This window comes from Dipteris shenzhenensis, chromosome 21, assembly GCF_047967505.1.
Source record: "Dipteris shenzhenensis isolate YYH24624 ecotype China chromosome 21, Dip_SZ_1.0, whole genome shotgun sequence".
In the NCBI taxonomy this organism is placed as follows: Eukaryota; Viridiplantae; Streptophyta; class Polypodiopsida; order Gleicheniales; family Dipteridaceae; genus Dipteris; species Dipteris shenzhenensis.
The window spans coordinates 24063955-24076712 of NC_141616.1; the positions used below are offsets into that span (position 1 = coordinate 24063955).

The window sequence follows — 12758 nt, forward strand, 5'->3', positions numbered from 1 at the left end:
GCTTGCATCGCGGGTCTCATAGTGAAGCTCGGTCCGGAGAAGATAACCCCAAGATAAGTGTATGATGAAACTATCTCAACAGATGACCCCGCACATGATGGCTCGAGATGTATTGAAGATCATGACCTTGGTTTTACCCAGGTTGACCCAAAGCCTGTGTGAGAAAATGGAGAAAGTAGCTCTGTAGAAAGGTGGGTGCCTACTTTATGTTACCACAAGGCTGCATTTTGCAAAGTGGTCTTATCATTAAGATGTCTTCAATTTTGTTTTTATGAGCCTTTGTAGTTTTTCATTTTACGCTATTGTCCACAGCTTAGATGCCCTTATAGCACCAAAATTATGATGCTTCTTGGAGTTGGACCTGAGTTATAACTCTAAAATATTGTTCATTGGATATCATATAAGAAAATTTGAAAGCAAAGAAAATACTTGATTCTGATTTTGTTTACTAATGACAGACTCACAATCTTCCATCATCAGTTTGTTTATTGTTCCTTATTGCAATAATAGGATACCATATTTCAGAAGGCTTTAAAGTCCATCCAGAAAATTACATGTAAGAAAAGAAAAGGAGGGATTAACATCATAAATACAAAAAGTTCGATTTTCTGCCTACCAGAGAAAGGAAAGCACGTATCATAAATAGAAGGCACATTATTTGAAGCTCATGGGATGGAGTAATAATCGTGGAAGGGTCTTTTTCTATGAGATCTAGACATTTGTGCAACCCTCTATGCACTGCCATATCTTGCCCGTCTAGCTTTCTCTCTTGAAGCCACAGATATACCCAACCTGCACCTGCATAGCATGAAAAATAAGTGTTTAGTGCCAAGCTTTTTCAGAGGATACCTCCCATCATCCTCTTGTCAATCCCTTACATCAAAGAAAGGTACCCATTCTCGCATTTTGCAAATTTTTCATTGGGAGTTGTACATCAAATCTATGAAAGATACCCATTCTCACAGTTTGTAAATTTCCATTGGAAGTTGTACAATCATATCCCTATGAAAAACAATAGAAGGTTAAAGGCTGCCATTATGAGGTCTAGCAAGTGATCAAACCCTTCAGCCTTGCAATCTGGATGGACCAGCCTGCCTTTTAGACCACATGTTGATACAAACCCACTTCAATTTCTGTGTCATTGAAATTCAAATTTGAAATTCCATAGCTTCACATTTTTATGCCGCCCTTCTTACTGCTGATCTTGAGACACGGGATAGAGAGGATGCTAGACAGGTTATTTGGCAGAGCATCCCTTTGTTGGTGAAACCGGACATGCATGTTTTGCTTGATGCACCTTTCACCAACACAGAGTTCAGGACTGCACTTTCAGCCCTTCACAAGGGCAAGTGCCCAGGTTCGGATGGCCTTACCCCCTCTTTTTTCATTGCATTCTAGGATATGATTGGAGACTACATTACTTCAGCCCTGTAGGGTATTTGGAACTTTGGTGAGATGCCCGGGTCGCTTACAGAAGGTCTCATCCACCTTATCCCGAAAGGAGGTTGCAGAAATCTAGTGTCCCAGTGGAGGCCTATCACACTTCTAGGGACTTGTTACAAAATTCTGGCCAAGGCAATCAGCCTCGATTGCAGCCCCTTCTCCCAGATCTTATTCATGACACTCAGACGGGATTTGTGCATGGCAGAAGCATTTCAAATAACATTTTCTCTTTCTGGGAAGCCTCAAAGTGGGCCATGCAGAGCGCCCAGAATCTAGCCATTCTACTTTTGGATTTTGAGAAAGCTTATGACAGAGTAGATTGGGGTTTTTTGGAGGGCACCCTTCTACGTTTTGGCTTTACTGATGCTTGGATCAGAGGTGTTTCCTCCCTGTAAAAATCAGCCCACAGCCAGGTACTTATTGATGGGGTAAGGGGTGAGAGATTTTAGATTTCCAGATCAGTCCGTCAAGGATGCCCCCTTGCTCCTTTCCTTTTTCTGTTCGTGGCCGAAGCTATGAGTATCTATGTTAGATCTCAAGCTGACATCATTGGACTAAGACTTCCCATTAGAAGGGAAGAGGAGTTACTTGACAGTGAGTTAGCAGATGACACAGCAGTTTACTTGGATGCCACTCCACAAACGCTCACTTCTCTCAGGACAGCATTGGATTTATTTTGCTTGGCGGCGGGGACACAGATAAATTGGCATAAATCCAATGGCTTTTGGATTAGTGATGAGGACACTCCAGTTTGGGGGCTTGACATAGGATTCACTTGGGTTCAGAGGGGTGTGCCTGTCACGTATTTGGGCTGCCAGGTCGGCTTGGATATTTCTTCCATGCAGCAGTTTGCTCCCGTGTTGGAGAGCATCAAGAGGAAGCTCCTTTTTTGGAGCTCAGCCAAGCTGGATCTTGCCTCTAGAGTTGTGGTGGTCAACCAGGTCCTCTTGGCCACGGCCTGGTTTGTTTGTTCTTGCTGGTGCTATTCTAGGGACTGCATCACTCAGCTCAGGAGACCGATCAGAAATTTTCTTTGGAGTGGGCTTGATGGCACAGCAGATATCTTAGCCAGGGTGGCTTGGGAGACCCTCATCCTCCCTACACAGGAAGGGGGTCTCAATATTATTGATCCAGATTTACAGTGCAGAGCTTTACTATGCAAGATGGTGGTGCGGGGACTTATGCCAAGCAGGAACAATGGAAGGCCTTTCTTATTAGGAACATACAAAGGTGCACACCTTATTCAGGAGGAGATTGGATGAGTAGTATTAAGTGGATCTTCACCACAGCACACCTCGGATCACCTTTGTCCCCTCTCATGGTTGCCATTCTGAAAGCATGGGCCAGTTTTAGAAGCACTCTTCGGAGGATTCCTCCTTCCTCTCGTGAAGAGATTGATAGGCAACCCATCATGTGGAATGACAGTATTTTAGATGATCATGGTAGACCACTTGGTGCTTCACTCTACATGCAGTGGTCCACGTGGGAGAGGGGACCTGCATCATCTTTGGGGTCTTGGAAAGCTTTCTGCAGGCTTCCAGAGGAGACCAAGTCTCAGTTGACAGGACATCTCAGAGAAAGTGCAAGGAGGATCTTGCAGATTGAGGCAGCCCTTCCAAAGGAGTGGGTAGACACAGATGATATGCCACTCACTTGCTCCACTTGGGCATGTACTTTTACGAGAGGTGGTGTTCCGCTTCAGGTTTTGGCCTTTCGAGATGCATAGGAGGATGCTTTAGTTTTTACTGTGAAGAATGGTGGCAGATTGCTCAGATCCACAGAGGACATCTTGCTTGAGTCTGCTTTTCAGCCTATCAGGGTTGTAGGTCTTTTGGTATAGGGATCAGGTTCAGAGTGGTTCCTTGACCCAGACCCTCGGCTACTCTCCACCGGGTCTTGGAGGCTTTGGCTCTACAGGGGAGTTCCCATTAGGTATTTGCAGTGGGACCCTAGAGAGTGGGAGTGGATTGACGCAGGGCATCAAGAGAAGAGCATCCCCTTCTTCCGTTACATGATCAGTAATGCCAGGAGATTTCAGCTCAGTAGTAGAGGTTGGAGACCTTCCAGAGTTCCTCATTGGGAGACAATTGATATCACTGCGGATCTGCAAAGGTGCTTTTGGAGGAGACTCTGTAAATCCCACAGGAATAGAAAGATCACTCTCTTCTTTTGGCTTTCTATCCATGGTGGGATTGCACTGAACCTTTGGAGATCGAAGTTCGGAGCCGACCCTACTTGCCCTCGTTACCTCTCTGCTTCGGAGACTATTCAGCATTGTTTATGGGATTGCAGACAGGCGAGGATGATTTGGATGGGGATAGCCAGGATTTTCAGTCACTTTGCCCTTTCCCAATTCTTTATGATATGGGGCTCAGTGGCTTGGTTTTCTCTTACAGGGTCTCAGGTATTCTATGAGAGACTTGACTCCTCTCGGGCCTTTTTGGTTCGACGTCATCAGATAGAGTCCTATTTGTTGGATGTGATACCACACCTTCCTTTTACAGATGTACATGCCTCTGTGGATACTTCTTGGGAGATTTTAGCGAGCATAGCATCCTGGCATATCTGGAGAGCCAGATGCACAAAGGCTATGGAGGGTACTCAGGTTCATCCCTCGCACACTTTGGCTAGTATCTGGACAGACACCGTACATACTTTGATGGCCGTATGGATGAGTATACAGGGAGACTCCCGTGCAGCCTCAGCTAGGAGGGAATGGAAGGATTCTCCTTTCTTCTCTGAGACTCCTACAGGGTTGAGGTGGCACTTTCAGCCTCAGCCTTGGTTGTTTTCCACCTCACTTTGAGGGGTTTTTATTTATCCTCATGATTTCATGATGTTGTATTTCCGCTCAGAGCTTGGTCTAGCGAGTTTCTTTCTTACTTAATAGAAGTCTCTTTTTTGTTTTTTTAAAAAAAATTGAAATTCCACCACACCTCTTCCACATTATGGATGCCATCCTGAAAGCTTGAGAAAGCTTTACGAATTCCCTTCAGAGGATCCCTTCCTTCTCATATGAAGAGGATGATGTCATGTGGAATGATTTGATTCTTGATGAGCATGGCAAACCTTAGGTGTTTCTGGTTACATGCAATGGTCTAGATGGGAAAGAGGTCCCACTTCCACTGTGGGCTCTTGGAAGGCTTTCAAAACCTTATTTAAGGAGGAGGAGAATTGAGCAGGTCCTTAGAAAGGGGGGACAGCACAATCGCGTAAGATGGTGGGGTTTTTTTTAAAGGATAGGCATAAGCCTTTTGCTCTTCACCTACGTCCTAGAAACAACCAAACAGCCTTACCTTCCCACTACCGACATAGAAACTCCATCAACCTTTTATCCCTCAATTGTTCTTCATTTCCACCTGAAGTTCTCCCTTCCTAATCTTAAGCTTTCACTCTGAGGTTGCAAACTTCTCTCTCTTGTATGACCTCATGCTTCCACACTCAAATTACAACTTCTCTGGGACCAATCTGCCTGTCCAAGCAAAGCCACCAAAAATTTCACACAAATTTTTTATTTTCCAATACTCGAAATACAGGCACGGGTGAAAGAAGGAAAAGCGAATCAAAACTCCAAAACTGAACCGCCTTTTGATTGCATTCAAAGATCCGTGTACTCAACAAACATCTTTTCCCAAGCCAAGAGGTTGTTTAACATAAACCTCTTTCAACAAGTCTCCATTATGAAAAGCTGTTTTTATATCCAACTGATGAACATTCCAATCACAATGTGTAGCCATAGCAATAACTGATCTGATAGTGGTCATCCTGGAAGTAGGAGCAAATGTCTCGTCATAATCAATGCCCTTCTTCTGAGTAGCCTTTTGCAACCAACCGTGCCTTGTAGCTGTCAATGGACCCATCTGACTTTCTTTTTACTTTGAAAACCCATTTGGTACTGTGACATGAAGTTGGGGGTAATAAACTTCACGCACCTCTTCACTTCCTGCTGCTTTCGAACTGACTGCCAAAGATATTTATCATTGATAATGGGACATTAGAAAGAAGCTTTTATGCCAAGATACCACACCATACTTTCCTCCCTCAGATGAGAATGAAGATGGTAACATCCCAAGTGATGCTGTAATCAAGCATAGTCTCAGCGAGCCGGTCTGCGCCAAAGAGAAGAGCGATACATTGTTGAAAGAAGATCTTGCGGCTCAACATGACATGAACTGATATATATCGAGGAGTTTGAAGGGGCTGATTGGGTCGGATGGGTAGATTCCAAGGAAACATTGCACCTCCTTCATAGACACTTTTATACTTAGCTCAAAACACTCTACAAACTGTCATTAGACACAGAGGCCTATAACTTTCAGTAGAGACATGATATCAGAGATTCAATCACACAAAGAGATGCGCCTTGACATGGGCTTCGCGCTGATATAAGTTTCATTGAAAACAGACAGACGATTGAAGAGATATGGATAGTTTACTGGAAGGGGGTAAAAACTGTCATGAAAACAGACTGTCAGACACAGAGACTCATAACATTTTGCAGCAGTATCTGATTCAAGATCTAAGCACCTAGAGACATGCGACTTAAAGAGAGCTTCCCGCTGATATATGTTTCATAAGAAACAGAGAAGCGGCCAAAAAGTTATGGACAGTTTACTAGACGGGGGTAAAAACTGTCATGAAAACAGACTGTCAGACACATAGAATCCTAACTTTTTGCAGCAGTATCTGATTCAAGATCTGATCACATACAAACATGCATCTTAAAGAGAGCTTCGCGCTGATATAAATTTCATTACAATTGGACTACTGAGCAGAAAGTTATGAGCAAAACACTAACAGGGGGTCAAACTATCATGAAAACTGCCCTCCACCCAAGCTAATTTCGCCTGAGCAGGATGCTCCCTCAAGACTCCACCTTCATCAATGATCCACCCCTCATGGATTTCGCCTAGAAGAGGGTAAGAAGCTTGCATGGTGGCTCGGGAAACAGATGGACCATGTGTGCACAATAAGCAGCCGAATAGAAAGAACTTTTAAGGCTTTGAAAGAAAGAAAAGGGAAGAGACACTCAAGAGAGAGAGAACCTGAAGTGACCTTCGTTACAAATGGAGTGAGAATCCACTCCAACAACACTACAAACACAAGGGAGAAGAAGAGGTTTCATACATACAAGAGGGGGCGGAAGCTCCAAGACTACTCATAGAGAGAGAATAAACTAGAGAGAGATGGACTCAAGAGTCTACATAAGAGAATATCTACAAGAGGGAGAGAAGGCTCATGGAAGAGGCTTGGGGAGACTAGAGCTACAGCAACATGAGGCCTAATGGTGGAAGAGATTGATGAACAAGGGAGAGGAGGGCTCCTTTTATAGAGATTTTGTTACCCTCCTTCACCCATTTACAATTGCTGCGTGTAGATTCCTTTCCCCATCAATCACATAAGCACATATGTCACTATCCATGTCCTTTTTGGCTACTCTTGCCATGTGTCCCATCATAAGATGCTCAAGACTCTTAAAATATTAAGAAAGTCAAGAGTCTCCTCACATGGAGCCCATAGGGACCCTCTCTTTTTCACATGTCCACATCCTCCTTATTCCACATAGGAGTTCTAGAAGGATTCCTTTTGACTTCACACTCCTCCACATGCCTTCCACATGCTTGGTATGTGGCCTCTCTTATATTATTGGAACACATGGACATGAGCCCACCTCTTTATATGACTCACTCTTCCTATTTTCTAAAAAACTCCATAATATTCCATACACGAATAACTCTCACCCCATACCAAGGTATTTATAATTCATACCTATGGTATTTACAATGAGCCATTCCACTCATCCTCTCCATCCCATACAATATCATAGAAAATAGAAATAAGTGAGAGCCGCTAGGCTATCACTTTGATACTCAAACTCTTATCAAACATAGAGAAAAACAATACCAATGCCAAATTAAAAATATCAATTTTTGGCATCACAGTACCTATGACATTCTTTCCTGGTGGCAAATCCACAAGATTCCAAGTCTTATTTTTCTCAATGGACTGCAACTCATCTTGCATGGCATTCATCCAATGCACATTGTCCTTAGCTTCTTCAAAAGTATCAGGCTCTTCCTCATCAAGAAGAGTACCTGCATAAGCTCTTTCAATAGAAAGAGCCCCCTCTTCGTGCCTTGCCGCACTATGAATTCTGCCCGACAAAGGAGCATCAAGCTTACTCTCCCTGAGAGTTTGGAGCAGCCAATTGGGAACAGATTTGGCTGCATGTATTTCTGTAATCTCTTGCTTGACAACATCTTTCACTGCCTATGGAGGAACTAAATCAGCCCGTGGCTGAATCGGGGCATGTGGAACATAAGGAGCTTGCTGCAAATTCTGATTTTCAGCAGGAATGTCAGATGCAGAATCCAAGGCAATGGGTATTAACCCCTCAAAAACAGCATTTGATGTAGAGGAAGCTGGTACATTAAATTCAGCTTGTGTATGTGTTAAATTTTTTGAGAAGATTACATCTCTGCTGACAAAAATCTTGCGTGAAGCAGGATTGTAGAGACGATAACCTTTGCTCTCTGCACTATACCCAACAAATAAGCATTTAAGTGCCTTGTCTGACAGCTTATGTCGAAACTCAACAGGCACATGGGCATATGCAACACATCCAAAGACACAAAAATGTTCCACTGAAGGTTTTCTCCTATGCCAAACTTCATAAGGAGTCTTTGTTTTCTAGGCCCTAGTGGGAAAACATAGTTGCCACACATGAGACCCTCAAGCCAAAACCTGTGAGGCAACTTTTTGCTTGTGAGCATGCATCTATCCATCTCCATAAGAGTTATATTCTTCCCCTTAGCTTTGTTGAGGGGTAAGCCCCATTGTAAGTTGATGTGTGATGCCTTTCTCTTTCAAATAAGCCATAAATTCATGAGACATATACTCCCCCCCTCTATCTGTGCATAGGCATGTTTCATTCTCAACCTTGGCCACAAAGTCTTGAAAATGCTTAAACATATCTGATTTTTTCTTTAAACCATAGACCCGAGTGTAGTTTGAGCAGTCATCAATAAATGTGACATAATAGAGATAACCACCCAATGTAAGAGTCCTCATGGGACCATAGACATCACTATGAACGAGCTGTAATTTTCGAACAGCTCATACTGCACCATCCTTCTTGAAGGGAAACCTGTGCATCTTCCCAAGTATGCACCCTTCACACGCATGAGGGGCAGGTGACTCTAAAGGAGGCAAAGCATCAACCATAGAATGTTTTTGAAGTGTCATCAAGCTGCCATAACTCATATGCCCACATCTAGCATGCCATAACTCCGCATTCTGCATAGCAGCGTGGGAGAAGAAACTGCAAGTGCATCATCTAATCTTTTGTCCTGCACCTTGAGCTTGTTCTCTACCCCTTTCTTGACCTTGTTGAGGAGGAGTGGCAGATGCAACCACATTCTCTGGCCGTGTCTCATTCCCATTGACATAATCCCGTAAGTGTTTGCCAACTAAGATATTGCAAACCATAAAACTGCATAAGGAGTAGTTGGTACCATCCAACTTATCCTCCTGTGTGAGGACTCCAAACACTTCATTGGGATTGTTCTCAGCCATAACTACAAAAGAAAATGCAGCAAATACCAACCAAAATTCCCTTCCTGGGAATTAAGGTGCACAACACAAATCCCTTCCGGGATATTGATGCAAACTGCCCACTGCTCTTACAGCTGCTGCCTGCAAGTTAGTACCCGTATTCTGCGCATCATTCTCTTGGAGCTGCTCTGCTGATTTTATAGTTTCTGTCCTTCTGCTGTCTGCCATGAAGAAGTTCTAGACCTACTCCAGCTCATGAATTACTTATGAAGGTGATCTTTCCATAGTTACACTGGCATTTCTACTCTTTTCCAGCCATGGAGTCTTCCAAATCAACTACCATTTCGTTCGAGAAGTTTTCTTGTAAGAACTTCCCTACATGGCAAACAAATATGCGTCTTGTACTTATGAAAGATGAAGTGTGGCATGTTGTTAGTGGCAAGGAGAAAAAGCCACAATCACACGAGTGGTGTGTGGCTTCCTAGCAAGCCTACTATGAAGCCAGGAGGGGATGTATTGTGGAAGCCTTTCTATTGGCTTTGATGGGTCTCTCTATCAAGCCTGGCCAACTTTCAGGATATTGGTGCATTTCCCAAGACCGATTTGTCGGGTCAAGTAGCCATGCTTCACTTGAGCCTCTGAGCTACTTGGGGTACACAGAGCAGTAGACTCCATCATTGTCATGTTCCGTTCTTAGCTTCATTCCAATAGTCCCTCACCTTTCCTTCATAGGGGGATGTTAGAATATGAAGTCAAAGTGAGTGTATTTGTGTGTCCTAGGTCCCTAGGAATTATTTTATAGTCTAGTGAGTCCTAGACAGTGCCACGTGTCATATGGAAGATTATCCCATATGCATTGTGACTTTCTAGAGTCTAGAGGCTCACACTATATAGTGTTGTACTTGTCTTGAGTCTTTTCATATTAGTCAACATCAAGCTATCTACATGTGAGTATTTTGATTCATTGCTATTGCCTACTTCCATTTGAGTTCATTTCCATTATGCTTGCAATCTTTCCTTTCCGTTCCTAGAGATAGCTTGCTACATGTTCCTTCAGAAAGCACTATAGCAGTTGCACCCTCTAAAGGATTCTCACTGCTAAGCAGGTTTAAGGACAAACATTGCGATGAAATAGCATTTCCTACTATCTTTTATGGACATGCCAGGCAATATATGATTCCACCGTGTACATCATACCAAAGCATAGCACAATGTGAAGCTAACAAATAAGGACAGAAGGTTTGCATTATGCATCAGGCACAATTCACAAGTAGAAGCACATAGGGCTTTGTCCTTTTTTCCAAAAAAGAGACTTCTCTTAAGTATTAAAGAAAACCGTTAGAGCAAGCTCCATACGGGAATACGGGATACACCATGCGATGCATGAAAAGCTCAAGAGCTAAAAAGAAAGGATTGGGGCTGATAGTGCCATCTCAATCCGGTAGCAACCTCGGAGAAAAAGGGAGAACCCCTCCAAACTCGAAGAAATACAGTCCTCCTAGAAGAGGCTGCCTGTGAAGGGCCCTACATGTTAGCCCATATGGCTATCAAAGTGTGAACTGTGTCACTCCAAATACCCGTGAACACCTGTGATGGGTGTATCTGGGTGCCATCCAAGGCCTCTGTGCATCTGTCTCTCCAAATGTGCCAAGAGGAAATGCTAGCCAAAATCTCCCAAGAGGTGTCCACTAAAACATGTGAAGCTCTGAAAGGAAAATGTGGTATCTCCTGAAGAGAGCAGGGCTCTATCAGTTGTTGGCGGATCAAGAGTGCCCAAGAAGAAGGCTCACCCTCATAAAACACATGGGGCCCAGTAAGGGATAACCATGCGACTGAGCCCCAAGTCATGAAGAAAGGGGAAGTATGAAAAATGCTGAGATCCGAGCAACTCCTTTCCAAACAATCCTCGCTTTATTGCAGTGCCAAAGGCAATGTCGCACTCACTCCTCTGCAAAATGATAACGAGGTCAAGTAAGATCAGCCCCAAATCGTGATCTCCACAGGTTCACTGCAATCCCTCCATGAATAGAAAGCCAAAAGAAAAGAGTGATCTTTCTATTTCTGAGGGATTTCCAGAGCCTCCTCCATAAATTCCTATGCAAATCTGCCGTGATAAAGAAGCTATCCCAATGGGGGGCTCTAGAGGGAACCCAACCTCTACTGCTCAGCTGAAATCTCCTGGCATTACCAACCGTGAAATGAAAGAAGGAAATCCCTCTCTCTCGATGCCCATGATCTATCCACTCCCACTCTCCTGGGTCCCACTACAAGCACCTGATAGGTGCACCTCCATATAACCACAACCTCCAGGATCCTAGGGCCAAGAGCAGAGGGTCGGGGTCCAAGTACCACTGCAAACCCGCTCCATGGTCCACAAAACCAGCAATCTTGACAGGCTGAAAGGCAACCTCTAGAAGAATATCATTCGTGGATCTAGAGAGTATACCTCCATCCCCAACGTCAAAGACCAGAGCATATTCCCCGAGACCTCGAAGAGCGATCATCTGTAGAGGAACTGCTATCCTTGAAAAAGCTCCCATCTAAGTGGTGGAAGTAATAGGCGTCTCAACTGTCCATTCCACTGGGATGGTTGCATCTATCTGCTGAATCTTGCGTGCTACCCCTCTGAGGTGACTCACGGAGTGTAGCCTCTGATCCTTAGGTAGCCTGATAAAAGCCTTCCAAGTGCCTACTGTGTAGGCGGGGCCTCTCTCCCATCCAGACCACTGCATATAATGGGAAGTGCCCAGAGGTCTGCCATGCTTATTAAGTATACTATCGTTCCAAATGATCGGCTGCCTATCAATCTCTTCAAGGATAGAGGGCGGAACCCTTCGAAGAGTGTTCCTGAAGCTCCCCCAAGCTTTTAGGATGGCAGTCATGAGAGGAGAGGCAGGAGACCTGAGAGGGGCGGAAGTAAAAATCCAGCGAGGGCCATCTCCTAAGGTAGGTGTGCAAGCCTGAATGCGTCCAAAAAAGAAATCCTTCCAAGGTTCCTGCCCAGGCATGAGTCCCCTCACCACCACCTTACAAAGCAATGCCCTGCACTGCAAGTCCGGGTCAATGATATTAAGGCCCCCTTCCCATGTAGGGAGAATAATGGTCTCCTAGGCCACCCTCGCTACAACATCTGCCGTGCCATCAAGTCCACTCCATAAAAAATTCCTGACTGGTCTAATTAGCTGAGTGATGCAATCCCTAGACCAGCACCAACAAGACCACACAAACCAGGGGGTGGCCAACAGAACCTGGTTCACTACCACAACTCTAGAGGCAAGGTCGAGTTTGGCTGAGCTCCAAAAAAGGAGCTTTTTCCTTATACTTTCTAGTACTGGGGCAAACTACTGTGCTGGAGAGATGCCCAATCCTACCTGTCATCCCAAATATCTGACAGGAACACCCCTCTGAATCCAAGAAAAGCCAATGTCAACTCCCTAGCCTGGAGTGTCCTCATCACTGATCCAAAAGCCAAAGAATTTATGCCAATTAATGTATGCCCCTGCAGCAGAGCAAAAAATATCCAAGGCTGTTCGGAAAGAATCAAGTGACTGCGAAGAGGCCTCGATAAAAATAGCAGTGTCATCAGCCAACTCATAGTCGAGAAGCTCCTGCTCCTTTCTCAAGGGCAATCTCAACCCATAAAGCTCAGCCTGATATCTAAGGAAGATACTCATAGCTTCTGCCACAAAGAGAAAGAGGAAGGGGGCTAAAGGACATCCTTGACGAACTGATCTAGAAATCTAAAACCTGTCACCCCTTAC

General features: G+C 44.3%; 1 protein-coding gene across 1 annotated transcript in view; it reads right to left on the minus strand.

The window, feature by feature from the left end:
- Positions 1-460: 460 nt before the first annotated feature.
- The window catches only part of LOC147888660 (uncharacterized), a 70699-nt gene continuing 58401 nt past the window's right edge, over positions 461-12758 (minus strand). Inside the window, exons 6-7 of the mRNA XM_087392340.1 lie at positions 617-798; positions 461-529 (exon numbers count right to left, since the gene is read on the minus strand). Coding sequence (XP_087248466.1) covers positions 461-529; positions 617-798 — 251 coding nt within the window. The remainder of the gene's footprint in view (positions 530-616; positions 799-12758) is intronic.